The 17,969-nt window shown below is 38.7% G+C and overlaps 1 protein-coding gene across 1 annotated transcript in view; it reads right to left on the bottom strand.

Moving 5' to 3' along the window:
- RABEP1 (rabaptin, RAB GTPase binding effector protein 1) overlaps window positions 1-16,444 on the bottom strand; it is a 30,248-nt gene extending 13,804 nt beyond the window's left edge. The window contains exons 1-8 of the mRNA XM_014953280.1: window positions 16,423-16,444; window positions 16,203-16,331; window positions 13,866-14,069; window positions 12,507-12,667; window positions 5,809-5,928; window positions 2,358-2,493; window positions 1,440-1,618; window positions 507-632 (exon numbers count right to left, since the gene is read on the bottom strand). Of these exons, the coding sequence (XP_014808766.1) occupies window positions 507-632; window positions 1,440-1,618; window positions 2,358-2,493; window positions 5,809-5,928; window positions 12,507-12,667; window positions 13,866-14,069; window positions 16,203-16,331; window positions 16,423-16,432 (1,065 nt within the window). The 5' untranslated portion in view covers window positions 16,433-16,444. The remainder of the gene's footprint in view (window positions 1-506; window positions 633-1,439; window positions 1,619-2,357; window positions 2,494-5,808; window positions 5,929-12,506; window positions 12,668-13,865; window positions 14,070-16,202; window positions 16,332-16,422) is intronic.
- Window positions 16,445-17,969: the final 1,525 nt, after the last annotated feature.

The following is a 17,969-nucleotide window of genomic DNA, read 5'->3' as shown; positions in this document are numbered from 1 at the left end:
CTACTTGCCCAGTTGGATGTAGCTTAATACATACAGAGACACACACTGTGCTATTCTGTACGTGCTGAGTAACCGGGTAACTTCACCATTGGTGATCTCAGCCTGGTCTAACCAGTGGAAGTTTAGTACAGAATTCAACAAGTACATTAGCAATGTAGCTACAGTACACTTGCTGCATTTTCAGATATAATTGGTCTAATTATCAACATTTAGGTGTGTTAGAACATGGTTGTAGGACCCAAGAGTATTTAACAGCAGTTAGCATCCAGAATGTAAAAAGTAAATTACAGTTTTTAACAGCACCTCTCAAAGGAACATGAAATATTGTCTTCCAATCTTCATTAGAATTTACATATTCAAGTGCAACTCCAAAGATTCCTCATTGCTTAACAAGAATTATAAGCTACAGAGAATAAAAGGCGCTAAGTTTGCATTTGTATTTATAATCAACACCCTGAGGAATGTGTGAGAGCTCAAAGCTGCTTTGAACTTCCCAATTGCTTTACCTCTTCACTAGAGAGCTGGGCAAGGGTTTCCTCATGAGCTAGAGAACATGAAGCTTTCGTTTCATCATCTGAATCTTTTTGCTTCTGCTCCTTTCTCTTGCTAAGCCTTTGCTGATCATCTTCTTCCTAGAAATCAGTGGTCAATAGAGAATGCATATAAGCAGGATTCAATTTTGCCATAGTGGTCATGACAAATTTGTGTGATAAACAAAGACGGGACTGGAAAATATTATTTTGGTTAAAAAGCCAGTATTTATCACATAAGGATTCTTTTCGTTAAAAACCACTGCCTGTTATATAGAACCTGGCAGCAAACTTGCATCACTATGGGCCCCATCAACAGCCATTACACACACATTAAAAGAAAATGCGAAAATAAGAAGTGCCTTGACCATTCTAAAGGAATATAACTTATGAAAACAGAATCAAAAGAAAGACATACTAGAATACTAAGTCGTAAATCATGTACAGAATCACTTGCATGAGCTAATTTAAAATGAAGTTCTTAAATTATGCCTGAGCTAGGCACTGTATTGGAAAAACCTAGAAAGAAGTGAAACTTGCTATTTTAACATCCTTAACCCAGATGTTTTGTGTCATAGATGATTGCTTCTTCCTCAAAGATTATCTTCTGGATATTATTACCTTTTCACTTAAAATACTGGCAACATTATTTTTACATTTTCTATATACACTAACACTAAAACATTCACAAAAATGGAGAGGTTCTGTTATGAATGACAGCCAACACTTAAGTGGAGAATTTCTATTAAAACTGTCAGTTATCATCTTTTGAAATAGTAACACACTTTAACTTGTTTCCAACATGCGATTTTCACGCCTGTTATACCACATTAAATCTACAATATTTTTAAAAAGGGGAAGAAAAAAATAAAGAGATAAAAAATAAAAAAGAGGAAAGCAGCAAGTAACCTGATCCTTTTTTTTCAGTTCTTCAACTTGTCGGAGCTGCTCTGAGGTCAGAACAATTTCCATACGTTGCATGTCCCTCATCAGCAGACGCTGAGACTCCAGGAACTGGTCGTTGGCTTTTTGCCATGTGTGTTTCAACTGGTTGTGCTGCTGTCGCTCTTGCTCTAAGAGATGGCAGACTATTCAAAAATAGAAAGAGTCATTCTGAACCAGCATTTTTTTAACCTCTTTTCCAAAGAGAAGCATTTTCATGAATAAAAGTAATTATTGTTCTAATCAAGAACAGTCAGGCTTTGTTCAACAACTATTTAGCATGAAATAAGACTTTTTCTTAGTTCCCAAACTGTGTTTGTGATTAGGGACGTATTACTGACAGTGTAAGATTTCCCAATTAGAAGACTAACGCCTTAACTTCATTCATGAGTTCTAATTGTTTATTTTTTTTAATTGCTGGTTTCGAAAGACTGTCTTCTACGCCCCTGTTTATTTCGACAGGAGGTTCTGATTTCCATTCCTCAGCAGTGATGCTGCGCTGACGTGCCTGGACATTTACACATCCTTTCCACTACCAGGCATCCCGAATCGACATATCGATACATTACAGAAATAATACTCCTAATTGCACACAAATAAAAAACAGCAGTAAAATCACTTTAGTAAGAAGAAAGTGTGCAATACTATAAGAACTTAGCAGAATTTCAACAGCATCCCTCAAGAGAATGAATGGCTCTGTTGTTCTTCTCCATCATAAAAGAACTCCACATTCAACTCTTTTGTCACCATTTCGAGGGCTTTCACATTTAAAAGTACTGCTTCCCCCTGCCCCAATTTCTTTATATCCAATTCAAATAAATCAGAAAAGGAGTAACAGCTGTGTTGGTCTTTGCATCCTTAGTAGTATTATTATTAAATAGGTACCTTCATGCAGTTCTTTCCGCAACTTCTCTGCATCTTCTTGCAGGACCGATTTTTGCGTGTTGAGAACAGCCACGTACATCTCCAAGTCTGTCCGACACGACTTCTCAGCTTCCAAATAGTGGTTCAGTTCCTTAACCTGAATAAAAAAAACAGGAAATCCACCGTCTCAGTGGAGGAACACTCTCAGGCATTTCCTCTTTCTTAGAAGTTACAGTGTCACCTGTTTGGGTAACATGCAGGTGCTGAAGACAAGTTTTATTTCTAGAAATCACAAATACTCCAAAAAATTATGCAATTTGTATTTATTTCTGAATATATTACTCACTAAAATTCTGCTAAGTCAGACATACCAATATATTTATAGAGTTCCCACAGTTAGAACACAACAGCAGTGGCACAGAGATGGCAAAGAGACTAGGAATATCAAACAACGAAGCAATCCTTTAATTAGCATCGATAAGCCAACAACTACGTTCTGTATTTGGTTTTGGTTCCCTGCTCCAAAGAGGATGAGGAGACAGTTCAAAATAGCATAATAACAGTAGTCAGAAAACACAACTATGAGGCAAGCTTGAACTCAAGCAGGGATGGTCAGCCTAGGAGAGAAAACTTGGGAGACAGACAAGAAGAAAAACATACATACACGGGGCTGCTGTAAAAAGAACGGAAAATCTGTCCATGGAGGATGGGATGTAAAGCAGTTACAGTAAGACAGACTGAAGAAGTATATTAGGAATTTTTTCTTCTTTTTTAATTTTTTAAATAGCAAAGCTAACAAAGAACTGGAACAAACATCCTGCAGAGATTGCAAAATCTCTGGTGACAACCTTTTAAGATAGGGTTAAACAAACATCCGTCAAACATGATGCCCATGACCCATGTACAAATGGATCTCATCCTGGAGCAGGGAACAGGCTGAAAGGTTTCTTTATGGCCCTATTCAGTTCTATGATTTACTGAGTTAGGGATCAGAAGAGTTTTTATTTTAAAGGAAATAAAAGCTTTCAGGCAATTCCTGACTGGCTCCACAGAACCGTTCTTCATCTTCCTCAAGACACTGCATGAGCCACAGGCACTGACTCAGAGCTCGAGACAGTCTTTCGGCTTTAACTTCCCTCTGATGGTGGGGACAGCTTCTCCTGCCCTCAGGTACCACCTCCTCTGTCTACAAGTCTTTTAACCATTGAAATGGAGAAATCTGACTCACAAAAAATAACCCTTGGGAAGAATGGAAGAGTGGGGAAAAAACCAAAACCCCCACCTAAATGAAAGAAATGCATTGTTTCATTAATTCAGCTAAATACTTAATGTTGAAAAACAAAATTACGTGACTCAAGCAGATTCAAGGGATTTCAACACGACCAACAGCATCGCTCATTCTGCACATCAGTCCTCATACCAGTCTAGTAATATAAATTATGTCAAGAATACCTTGCTTATTTATAGTGCTGTAGATTAAAGTACTTTAACAACTTCCCAAATTTGTGTTTAAACATCTCCTTGCTAGATACAAAATAGTAGTTCCTTCCCATTAGGCTAAAAATGTGACACGAGGTAGGACTATCAGCAACTTCAGGCAGAAGGAAGAATGAATTGGAAGCAACCACAGGTAAGAATTAAGGGCCTACATTACTTTCTTTGGTAAGAATCACCACCTAGAGCAAGACTTCTTTAAAAGAAACTCCTCAATAAATTAGAAACATGGATAAACTGATCCTTCTCTTTTTTTGAAGAGATGTGTTCTTGTGTTTTACTCATCCCATAAAACAACATGCTCAGATTTTAGAGGACTGACAGGGAAAACAACATAATTCCTCATCCTGAAACTCAATTTTACTCAGTCCTTGCCTGTAAGGAAAGAGGGGGACAAATTTAGCAGAAAAGTTCTAAGAAAAATTATAGACTAGTCTTATGAAAAGAAGAAGAAAAAAAAAAAAAGGAAAAAAAAAGCAAACCCAAGGCATTTTGAGAGCAAGCAAGCAAGAGAAGGTTCACATTTCCTCATCTTCCCCAAATTCAGCCTGGCAATGAAAAGGAAGTATTATTTGCATCAAGAAAAAAAGCAGAACTACCCAGAGAACTATTAGTCCTAGGAACAGTTCAATCTCAAAAATTTGATCATTAAAGCAATTCACAAAGAATCTGTGAAGAAGGAAAACACTCAAGTACGGACTCTCAAGATTGTTAGATGAATTACACTGTTCTTCCAAATCTCTGACAGACTGGGCAAGAAGGAAAAAAACAAAAAAGAGGAAGTACACCACAGAATCACAGAATGCTATGGGGTTGGAAGGGACCTCTGGAGACCACCTAGTCCAACCCCCCTGCCAAAGCAGGTCCACCCACAGCAGGTTGCGCAGGAACGTATCCAGGTGGGTTTTGAAAGTCTCCAGAGAAGGAGACTCCACCACCACTCTGAGCAGTCTCTTCCAGGGCTCTGCCAACCTCAAAGTGAAGAAGTTCCTCCTCATGTTTAGATGGAACTTCTTATGTTCAAGTTTGTGCTCATTTCCTCTTGTCCTGTCACTGGGCACCACTGAAAAAAGACCAGCCCCATCTTCTTGACACCCACCCTTTAAGTATTTCTAAGCATTGATCAGATCCCCCCTCAGTCTTCTCTTCTCCAAACTAAAAAGACCCAAGTCCCAAGTGATGAATATTTAAATGAAAATGCAAGTGATCCAGAAGACAAGATATTTACTTTATGTCTTAAACCCCATCCAAATGGTAAGCTATTTTGCAATTTCAGCCTATTTCACTTTCAAGATAAAGTATTTGTTACAGAAGACATCTTCATTTCTTTATAAAACAGTACATTAAATGCAGCTACCTTACAGTGACGTAGATATTATTTACCCTTCACAGCTGGTGAGAGAGATCCCTAGGGGTTCTGACATATCTGACGAATCCAGGAATGCTGGGTACATCACTGACATTGATTTCTGGGCAGCAGTGGCCAGTATCCCTTTCTATGAATCTGAGCTTTACTTCAAGTTTAAGATAGAAAAATTCTGGTGATACTGCTTCGGTTTTATGCCCAGGATTAGAAAATGAAATACAGCAGATACTGGATGGAAGTAGATTACAAGATTTCTGCCAAATGCAAATCTTTGTGTAGCTGCAAACATGACATTAATCTAAAGGCCAGAGTGCTGGAATAGTGCAAAGCAGCTGTTTTTCTACAGGCTTTTATTTTCATTTCTAATAGAGCTACAGCCATGCAATTTAAGCTAAGCACAGATGACACACGTACAACCCAACCCTTTAAACAGAGAGGGGAAAACATATATAGGCCAAATAAATTATTTGAGCTATAAGAGAAAAGCTATATTGCGCATGAAGGGTGTCAAAATACACCTTTTTCTCTCATACAAAGTCTCACTTTACTTATCTACACCAGACTAGCACGATGCAAAATAGAAATTAGGATACAGTTACTACTCCACCTCACCTTTGATGCCTCTAACTCTTTTATTTTTTCTTCAGCTCCTGTCAATTTTTCCTTTAGTGCTGCAATCTCCTTCTCCATAGGCATCACAACCGAACGCAGCTTCTCAGCATCTTCCTGGGCCTGCAGATAATGCGATAAATTATGAATAACACATTGTCATAGTTTTCACCACAACAGTTTCCATTATCAGAGACATTTGGAGAAAATTTCTATGCCAACAAAAATAGCTGACTAAACTTCCACTTCCAATACTTGTCTTATTGCCATTTATTTAGTTCAGCAGTCATCTCTATGGCAACAGGCTGATATTATTCCATTCACAGAAGGCAGCTAAATTTTAAATCCATGTGTGAATTAGGCCATGAATATATGCTTTTAAAGCGAATGTTAGTACATCTCTCCCTCTTGATACTTGGGAGAAAAAATTACAGATCAAGCATTTCAAAATACATACACTTTTCTGTTATTAAAGGCCTAAGATGTCCTGCAAACTGGCTGCCACATAGCATATATTAAAAAAAAAAATATCTATATGTGTATATATATACATATAGACCATTCAATGCCTACTTTTGAAGTCAAAATATAAAGGATCTGCACAGCAATGCATAGCATAGCTTTGTTCTGTTTTGGAAGACCATTCTTCAACTTTAAATTACTACTGATACAGCATGAGGTTTTGGTGTTACTGTACTAAATGTTTCAAAACCATATATAGCCAATTTATCAAAAACCCCATGAGCTTTTCAAGAAGTAGTTCTGAAGAGATCAAAACAGGACAACAGAATGAGAAGACTGATATGATGGGGGGGAGACAGGGGAACAGAGAAAGAGCAGGGTAAAAATAGCGAGAATTAAAATGAGAAATAGCATTCAGTGTTCAAATTCAGAATTGCACATGCCAAAGGGCGGCCCCGACCTCTCTATTTCTTAAAACGCTCCGTTTTCCTTCATGGATGCCCTAAAAATTTTGCAAGACAAAGTATCAGTTCCCATAGACTCCACAACAGCAAGCAGAACAGGCAAACACTCACTGTAGTAAAACTCTTCAGGCCATGAATGATTTAAGCAACTTAACTTGGGTTGGGTTTATGTATGAAGGCTCAGAAAGCTCAGTTGTTCTCTATCTTCTACTGGAGGAATTCAGCAGAGAGGGAAGGCAGAGAACTGTGTCCTAAAGATGACACTTTTCCTAACCTGATCAGCAACGACAGGCCTTACAGCAGCCTTCCAGTACCTGGAGAGGGCCTACAGGAGTGATGGGGAGGGACTCTCTACCAGGGAGTGGAGCGATAGAACAAGGGGTAATGGCTTTAAATTGAAAGAGGGGAGATTTAGATTAGAGACTAGAAAGAAATTCTTTCATGTGAGAGTGGTGAGACCCTGGAACAGGTTGCTCAGAGAAGCTGTGGCTGCCCCATCCCTGGAGGGGTTCAAGGCCAGGTTGGATGGGGCTTGGAGCAACCTGGTCTGGTGGGAGGTGTCCCTGCCCAGGGGATGATCTTTAAGGCCCTTTCCAACTCTAACCATTCTATGATTCTATGCTAAAAGACAAAATTCGTGTCTTATTTTAAATCTAGACTAGAAGGTAGGTCTTAGAGAATACTCATTTGACTTTCAGTTTCTGGTCAGCTTATTGACAACTAAGCAAGACTTTCAGGAAGAAAAACAGACAATATTTTAAACCACTGATGTTTTCTAAACTTAAAATTAATAGACAAAATAATATTGCAACACCTGCTAATCATCCAAATGCTACCAGGCCCTTGGGCTCTAAAAAGCTTTAAAGAAAACACATTTCTTCACATTTCATTCCCTTCTGCTACGTTCTGTCACTGCTAGTTTGTGTCTCCAAAGAGTACAAATAAAATCCGTAAGGAAAGCGAGGGACGTCACATGGGGCAGTGAATTCAATCCCAGGGCCACGTGACGGTGTCACACACAGACATATCCCCTCGCTTGCAGCCAGCAACTCACCAGCCACATTTTTCAAACAGATGGGAGCAGGAGTTCAACTTCAAAGATTGCTTTATATTTCATTTATTGTATCAGTTCTATTCATTTCATGCTACCTAGAGCCAGCTCGTATGGGCTAAAGATAGCCCAACGGGCTGTTGAATAAGCTTTTTCCTAATTATTCATGATAACTGCAGAACATTTCATCACTGATCTGATTTCACACAGTTCAACACTGAATATAAAGCAACAAACGTGTCCATGTTGAATCCAACAAGTTCAGAGAAACACTCAGAAAGCTCCCCGAAAGCAAAATCCAGACTGTTCCAACAGCCACCAACTGGGAAGAGAAAATGGTATCAAATTCCACATGACAGAAAAATTACTCTAGCTTTTACTGCTTGGTAAATAGAGCTGAAGTTTGACACCATGATTGCAACATATTGCAAATGTTTCATTAAAAAAAAAAAGGGGGGGAAGCTGGGGGGTGAAGGGTGGGAAGGATGCACATTAAAGGTCAGTGTGATATGAGCTAAACCCTCAGAACAGCCCGTATCTGCTAACAAAATAAGTGTGGGTCACTGGGTCTTCTTTTGAACCCCAAATTGGGGTTAAAGTTCCCACTCAAACTTCTAATAAAAGGAGAATTATCTGTGCTGTTGAGAAATGCTGCATGAAGATACTGTCACACGTGGTGAGATGTGCCACAGCACCACATTTCCTGCATTAAAAGGCGTTATTCAGACTCTTCCAGAGGTGTGAGCATGAAAATGTTTAGTTCCTTCAAACTTTTTGCCAAACTACCTTTACTGTCAAAGGCCACAGTTTGACACATTATCAGCTTGTATTTATTTATCACCTCATCAAAACCAAAGGAGCCAAGCCCTCCCTGCCCCAGGAAAGCCTGCTTTTCCCCAGCACAGAGCTTCAAGGACACACTGAAGGGATGGATCTTCTCGGGGTGAAGATGGCTCCAGAGAGAAGGTGCTGAAAATGAATTTAAGTCAACACACAAAACATTTCATTGCTGGCCTAAGAGCCAACCACAGCAACTTGGGATGTCCTTTACTGTTCCTCCAACCAACATTTTCAGGAGAACAAAAGCCTGGCTGGAGAAGTCTCAGGCACCTCCTGTATCTGAATTTGTTCCTTAAAAAACAAGACAAGCGGAAAACACACAGACACAATTTGAGAATCTCTCTTTAAAGTAGGAGTAAACCATTTAAAGTTCATCTACATCTATTCCATTGTTCTTTATCATTACCAACAAAAGCAGCTTACTGTTTATCAGATTTTATGACCAATTCTGTCACAGAAATCAGATTACCCTCCCCTTCCAACTTCCCCTCTTCGTAAAAGGAGGTTTGTCCTTTCTCTCTATATGCAAAGAACCTGCTCTGCAGCCTTCTGCTACTCAGAGTTTGACATAACTGTGCCAAGAAGAGTCTTTATATTCATCACAGCTCCAGCAGAAAACCTGATCAATATTGGAATGGAAAATGAGGTCTGAATAAAAAGGACTGGCCAAATTTTGCCAGTCTGCAAGAGTCATCGCCACCAAGTCCCTGTCCAGAGGGAGCCCAGTCCTTACCGAGCAGAGAACTTGCATGGAAGCACACGCTGCTATGGAGAGACTGCTTTTAGCACCCATGATAACAAAAAAACCCAAAAATCTGTCTAGTATTACGAAGTACAGGAAGACAGATTTTTATAAATCACCAATACTTTTTTCTGAAAGATGACTAGGTGAGTCAACTTCTCATCACAACACAGTATTGACCTTTGAGCCAAGAACAATTTACAGAATACACAAAGTTTTCAGCACAGAAATCATCACTTTATGATAAAAAACATAGAACACACAAGTTTCCTTAGGGATTTGGTAATTTGCAACTGGAAACATATTTACACAGCAAAGCAAAACAGCTGCTTCCAGACAAATGCAAGCGTCCCACCAGACATGCTCTTCCCAACATAAGGATGCTGAAGAAAGCCAAATGCCAGGTTGGCAGGTGAGAGTTGGATGCCGCGGGCAAAACAGTCACAATCTAGTAAACACAGCCCAAAACAGTAGGCTTATGAAGTCATGACCCATCTGCTCGAAGCATTCTCAAACCTCGATAAATAACATGCACAAATACCAAACCTGTGTGCACAACCAAATAAATAAACTTTAAATTGAAAGAGATATTTATAGAATTTGGAGCAACATTTGTTATCTACCCTTCATCTCTTTCACAGGAAAAAGTATGTGGACAACAAGCACGATCATCAGCACTTATGTCGATGTGGTATTAAATTTCATGGATTTTCTTTGTTATTTAAAATAGATTTTATAGCCAAACTAAACACAACTGAGATATTATCTAGCCAAAAAAGTCAGTATCCTGGACTGAAACATACAGCTTGGAATCTCGTCTCTGCTCTGTCCATTCTTCTCACCTCTCACTGAGAATGCCAGACAATGGTATGGTTTTCTGCTAGTTTTAAGAAATGTGACATATTATATGCTGGTACAGCACCTACTTATCACTCAGAAAGCACACAGAGAGAAAAGTACTTTTATTTATTAACTCCTTTGAGATTTTTGCAGACTTCTTAAAACTGGCTAGGAAATGAAGCTATTTTTTAAAAACTCTTTTGAAGTTTATGCTTAAAAATAAAATAAATCCCTCTTTATAATGGAGCATATAAAGATGGAGGATGAATACAACATTATTGGCTGGAAATGCCATTTTGCATGAGGAATTGATCAAAAGTCTTCAAAGAGCACATCCTAAGTGATCAAGAAAATTTCTCCCTTCATATTGACTGGTGATGTATGAATATTCATTATTTTGCCAAACAACTTTTTGTGGACTTGGGATTTTCTCATTTCGTTTTAGGTGAAATGAATGTCCTTTTCCTAATTTTGATCTAATTCTTAGTCTCCTTGAGGTGAAACCTCACAGGACGGAGATTAAAAAGCCCATGCAAACCAGTTTAAACAATTATTTCAAGCTGCACTCTGAAGCCCAGATTTAGCCCCTCACACATCTTATATTATATAAAGTGCACTATCCTCTGCTTTACAGGCCTATAGAGCCTTCTGAGCTCACATTAATCACAGATTAATATATCGATCACCTTTTCCTTTAGTATCACGAGGGATATTTATTTCCTTTTTAAAGGAGTATAGTTGAAGATGTTATTTATCTGCTATACCAAACTTCAGTGCTAACTTGCATGTAGTGAAGTCACAAAGTCTAGGTGAGCTGCATTGTCATCTGAGCGACTCACAACTCCAAGTGTTACACAATCAGTACATTCAGATTAAAAAAAAAAGTGCTGATATTTAAGATATTGGAAAGACTCTCTCAGGCAAGAGAGATTGTCTTCTGAAAATTCTTACTAGCAGTTTGTTGGTAATGCACCACCAGACATTTACACTATGAACTCTGCATCTTCTGGGTTGTTTCTACAAAACTCACCACACTGATCCCATTTCAAACCTTCCTTCTATCTTCAACCTAAGTTTTTTTCCCAAAAAAGGCTAAAACCTTCTCTTAAAAACAGCTGATGTCTTATGAATTCCAGTGGCAGTAATTCCGTAGTCAGAACATGGGCAAATAGGCTTTATTCTGACTTCCACCTTTATAAATCAGGACTATATAAGGAGCAGTCTCACTGAGTATCAAACAGCAATTACACAATTACAACTAGCAATATTCAAGAATCTCTTTATAAATCACACAAAAAGAACTGCATTTTGCAACATAATAGATTGCTTGCTACCACATCGTAAAAATAGGTAAAATACTCATTATGTGGAATGTTTGTGATACTCAATACTGCATTTCTTCTGACAGCAAGCAGAAACAAGGACACTCAGTGATGTGGCTGATAATCAGATGTTAGTCTACTCCTTTATTGAATAGAGGATCATTTATTTCATTAAAATAGTCTTAGAATACCTTGAAGACTACTGGGAGCCTGCTGAGAAGACAAATTCATTTAAAGGCAAGTTTTTGTAATATGATAAACAAAGATTCCAAAACATTGATCTATTGTGGCAGGTTCAATTTCCTTCCTGCCTGAAAGAAATACACCAAAACTTCAAACTCAACAACAACAAAATCCAAACTCAACACAAGGCACGTCAATCTACTTCTATGAACCTCAAGACACAGATCTTTGAACAAGAAAGAAATCTTTCCAAACTCCACAGCAACTATTTCATCATCTAGAGCCTGTTTTACGACAGCAAGGTTCTGTATTTCCTAGGAAGCCACTAGTACTGTGTTGCACAAACATGGCTTAAAGAAAGACAAAAGACTTTTTAGATATAGTGCTCATTAAAACCCTCAAAAGAAAGGAGAAAAGGAACATTGGTGCAGAAGTGCAAAGTAAATTTTCTAAATCTACAGTCAATCCAGAAAAGTCTAAAGGGGGCTTTATTTGAGTTTATTTGGTATTATGACAATAGACTTGACAAGGCCTCCTGCTTTTACAAGCTGAAGGCCAAGCTTTATCATCTTCTCAGGTGCAATCCTCTCACTGAATCCACATGATCAGATACACCACCTTTCCAGATTCAAATGCAGGATTAGGTCATGATGACTTCCATGAACAAAGAGCCAAAAGTTGGCAGAACAGAGCTATGTGTATTTCTGAGTAATTACAGCAGGGCGCAGAAATGAACTCATGCATAACACCACAAGTGTATCTTGAAACTGAAATTGAAGAGCTGGATTTCAACATACCTTTTTCATTTCATTTTCTAGGTTTTCCTCCTCTTGACCTTCAGACAGTCGCCGTCTCAGCTCTGCTATTTCCCGTTCCACATTTTCGCGATACTGATTCCATTGAGCTCGCTCTTGCTCTAACCTGTGATGATACTGGAGCTCATAGTCACGAACAGTCTCTATAAAACAGTATTTTCAAAACTTATTTTCAATGTAAGTTAAAAAAAACCAGATATTTAGGAACTCCATCTTCAACCAGTCAATGATTTATCATAATTGATCAAAACCTGGACAACAGTCAACACTCCCTTACCCTTTTTTCCCTTTGAGTCTTGCCCCAAAATCAAAAGATTCAAAGAAACTGCACCTCAATTTGCATCATCAATAGAAAACAAACAAACAAACAAGCCTCCAAAACTGTGTAACTCCTAATTTCAAAACAACATACATGTCTAGCATCCTATTTAGCAGCACATTTTGTACTTCCAAGCACATCACCCAAACAAACTACCAAAACCCTACTTATTTACTCTAAGATTCAAAGGAACTAGAACTTCTCACATGGCTTTCATTTCCCCATTGTTAATATTATCCCTTCAGGTAAGGAGCTTTGTTTACACACATACAGCAGCTGGCACAACTGAGCCCTGATCTAGGTTCATTATCTACCTAGATCATAAATAAACAGAAATTTGTGTACTCAATATACATGAAGATTTGTGTTCTCTGGGGGAAAAGCACAATCAGGTGATGGAAAAACTGCCTAAAACCAACAGGCTGCAGGCTCAGAATATTGTGATCCTTTTTGTGAACCTTTAAGAAAACAGCCAGTTATGGCAACAGTCTGTCCCCAGTTTACATCCTGCATTTTGGTCCTTGCACGCAGTTTGTCTCAGAAACACCAACAGCTGTGCAATGTGCAAACATAACCAAGAATAGCTCAGAACTATCAAGAAAAAAACAATGACCCAGGACTGATAGAGAGCAGCGTGTTCAGTCACTTGCTTGGGGAAAAGTCCACGTGATAGCACCGGAGGGACACTGAACTGCCTGACAGCAGGACTATGTTCACACAGAAGGAGAAGAGAGTCATGCCGTCAGCCCAAAGCTGTTCTCAGACTTGTCAAATTACATACATTACACTTTTCTTCGTGGAATGATGAAGTATCACATTCATAGTCCCTCAAAAACGCTCGGCATATATGTGGGAGTTCCCACTGCCACGATTCCTTCCAAATTCTACCCTCATGTTAACAGAACAGAACCACCAAGCTCCTTTTCACAAACTTAGGAACTTCATCCATCCCTTCTCGGGCCCACTAAACACATACTAAAGAGGTGTCTGATCTCAGCAGCAGCTGCTTGCCTGGTTGTTACCTTTCATAATAGCTTGTAGGGAAGCTACTTCTTCTTGCCACTGCCTCTTCACCTCATCGATAGCTTCCTGCTTCGTATTCTCAGATACCGTAGCTATAGCTTTGATGTTCTCCATTTCAGCATGAGCTTCCATCAGCTGGGTCCGCAATTGTCCGAGATCATCTTGGGCTGCTTGCAGCACTGCATTTTGTCTTTTCAGGTCCTCTGAAAAGTAGTATTATTTACATTTCAGATTGAATTTATTAATCAAGCTAAGAGTATCCATAGTTGCTATGGCAAAGAAGAGTGCTCTAACAAGGGGGTGAAGGAAGCACAGATCGTAACGACTGAACAAACATTAGACAGCATCTTAAGTCTTTTTTGACTTCACTTGCCCTTGCCTTTTATTAAAAAAAGTACCTACCTTCTCATGGATGCAGCCACAAAGCAGGCACTGTAGATATAACCTATTAATCAATATACCTGATGAAAGTGAACTGTGCTTTTAATTAGTTCATTATTATTCCACTCATTCTGGTAATGAATCTTGAAAAAAGAACAATGGACAGGAAGAGAGTTCTTCCCTCATTTTTGGCACCAACTTGGACATGAATTTGGATAGAACACTTCATATTTCTTGAATAGAAACACTGCGTGACCACTGCCTGGAGCCCACATAAGAAAACTATGCAACCTAATTTGTTCTTTACCATTGCTTTGCTAAAACTACGCTTCTACTTAAAAAAAAGGGATATATTCAATGGAACGTCTGGTACTTCTCTAATTGTTACAACTATAAACAGAAATTAAACTAATTTTACATTATCCTCCTGAGTTTTCAGTTAATTTGAAGGAAGGAACTCTGGAAGATGTGTATTATACAACTCATTCCAAAAGCACTAACATAAAATACCGTTTTATGCCCACATAGTCTATTTCACTGGCAATCACTTTTAGCAGAAACATCTGGCCAGTGCACAACAAACAGCAAGTGATCTCCACTTCTTGCCCTCAGTACCAAAATGCTTAATTAATCCTGGTGCCCAACACTTTATGCCTCGATAGAGAATATGAAACCCAGAGCTAATCAGGTACTCAAAAGGGCATTAATCCTTGTGTAAAAAAAGATCTTGTAGCAGTTATATTACTTAGTTCTCAAATGACAGTATCAAGGATTGGGTGCTGCAGTCCCAGTGTACATTTAGGAAAGGATCTTGGAGAAAAGGGAGGGGAATAAAGGTTTTTTGGGAAAAAAAAAAAAAAAAAGTAATTCCTTGTATATTCTCCTCTGGTATCCTTCCACTTCAGTACATGTAAAATTTGGATTATTTTTTTTCCACTCGTCACAATTTGTTTTTATTTTCTATTTTTTGACTGTTCTGTTCTGAAAAAGAGAGGAGAATTATTGCTGATCTCATCAGCAGTGTCTTGTATCTTAAATTTCCTTTCATCCAGCTGCTAGAAACACAAAGAAATAGGCCTTCTGTATGATCTGATCTTTGTTATGCCTGTTGTATTTCTGCTCTCATAAGCTTATACAACCAGCTGCAGTCATAATGCATTATTTTTTGGCTGTGCTTTCATATGTTAAGGACAGGAAAATCATCAGGATTAGAAATAAATCAATTTGGCTCTCAGAACAGCAGCTATCTCTGCTCTCTAATTCTTCATCAGATATTTGAGCTCATATGGTCTAAATTTTCCTGTAAAGAGTGTTATTGAAATAGATGCCCTTAGCTGGTTTTAAAACTTTTATAATGTTTGTCTGCTTACATTCTGCCTCAGATGGAAATTTAAGACAAATTAATACTACATAAAAAAAGCAAGCCACAAAGTGCAAGCAGCACACCAGCTAGACTGTGTCCTTCCACTTACCAGACCAGCTGCTGTTCAGAGAGAATGAGCACACGACAACTTCAGAAAATCAGTATTAAAACTCAGTGGTGGTGTTTCTGCACGTACATCAAGTTGCTCTGCTGACTGCGATCCGTGCGACCAAATCTTTAAATTTAATTCTAAAAATTCATTCTAGGAGGCTAAATAGCCACCTACTGAGTTTTATTCTCTGCTTGTCTCTTATGTTCTTATTATATCTGTTTAAAAGTTTACTGTCACTTTTCCATTTTTGGCAAATCAGACACAACAATACCTTATCCCACCAACCATGCTGGATGTGCAGTCAATTGTCCCAGTAGAAAACTTCCTTAAATCCTAATTATCCCTAAACAAAACAGGAAAGTGTGTGCATGGGCAAATGGAGAGTTGTAGGCGGCACTACAAAGGTTATTCCTCCTACAGGGATTATCTGAAGATGAAGTTTAATAAGCTTTAGAATAATTCGGAGAATTGAGAACTTACCTTCTTTAGCCAAGTATAACTCTTTAAATTTTGCTCTCTTTTGATTAAATTCTTGCTCAAGTTGCTGCTTTGTGCGCAGAAATTCTGCATTGACCTTTTCCAATTCTGCTACCCGTTGTAGAAGAGCAACTAAAAATAAAACAAGATACGGTACGTCACTAACAGTTAGGGCATCCCATTCTGCAAGTTTGAGTCTTGGGGCTTATTCTTTTTAAAATACCTTTACTCATTAGCCCAGTTGTTGCCCCATGATCCATCAGGACAACTAGTCAGAGTCCTTCAAGCAACAAAGGAAGATAAGTTTTCTTAAGACTGTAGCCCCAAATTGTAATTAGACATCTTCACAATTGTAATTAGACATCTTCACAGCACTACAGAGACATGTGGCAGGGAATTCTGTAGAAAACAGTCTCCCAAAAACCCCCACAATTTTCTATATGCAACGAAGGAAGAAATGGAAAAAATCCAGCGCCAGAATTACTCCTATTGGTGCTTCTTTCCAATATACTGGGATTTAAGTCACGAGGCACAGGAACAGTGTGTGAAGGCTGAGCAACAAAGCACCAAGTTCTCAAAGGCTGAGGCCAAAGAAAAGAAAACGGCAGCTGCTCAGCCAACAATGATGGAGGAACAAAGCACAGAAAAGCCCGTAAGCTAAAAATTAGGTGCCATTATCCTTCCTGTCTTCAGCTCTGCACATTCACTAAAAGAAAGTGAACCGGATTACAGTCAGAGAAGTTTGCCAGAAGATGATGACGATGATCTATGGAGGAACAACTAATCATAAGATCAAACTCATTTCCAGCAGGTAGAAATTCCCCGGGGTGCACATACATCGTACTATTTTCCAGTAATTACCACATTAGCAGTTGATCTGGTGGTACAACAGAACAGGGAAGTCCACAAAGCTCCTAAAGATTGTTAAAATGCTGCTGCTGTTGAAAAAAAAAATAATCATATAATACCATTGTACGATGCTGTAAAGATGCCACAACCACTGACCCTGTAATATTGATCTTCATGGGCAATATCAACTTCTTTGCACCTCAAGTAGTATAGGTTTGGTTTAGGTGCCAGACAGTTTCATATTGCACACCTCAGACTTCGAATATGAAACAAAAGACAGATGAGCTAGAACAAAATCCATCTCCGTGCTGCAACGCACTGGGCAACTAACATTCCTCTACACAATTCTCTATCTGTTCTGCAAAAGCATTTTATGGACGTGTTCCAACTCTGAATCACTTCTCCCCAGTTGTAACCTCTGTATGGCACAGACTAGATACATAAAATACTGATCCATCAGAAGCGTTTACCTATCACACCCAACACGCTTCCCACCAAGAGCAAGCAGTGAGAACACAGCACAGAGGCTTCGCCACTTCAGCAGCACCAAACGTTTAGATTTGCAAAAAAGGGGGAATCAGTTCCAGAGCTTACGGTGGTAAAACACTGGATGGTCAATGCCACTGAGGAGGAGTGAATTAAATTTATTTTTAGTGCCAGATGACTTAGAGTAAAAACAGACACAAACAGGTATGTTTTCCTGATTGCAGGTTAGGAGGGGTTATGATGTTATGAAATACAGTCCTAATCTGTTCAACTCTGTATTAGATAAAAGGTATTTGCAGATACAGAACTGAAGACATTTTTGATGTTGCTTTTTTATTGAAATCTTCATTTTGTTATCATCTTAAACATCAACCCATAAGTTCTTCTGGCCAGCAACCCCTACCTGGATTGCACAAGGCCAACTGCACAAGGGTA

This window comes from Calidris pugnax, unplaced genomic scaffold, assembly GCF_001431845.1.
Source record: "Calidris pugnax isolate Ruff unplaced genomic scaffold, ASM143184v1 scaffold133, whole genome shotgun sequence".
NCBI lineage: Eukaryota > Metazoa > Chordata > Aves > Charadriiformes > Scolopacidae > Calidris > Calidris pugnax.
Note: the sequence above shows the minus strand (reverse complement) of the source record. Positions and strands in the feature narration are given on the sequence as shown.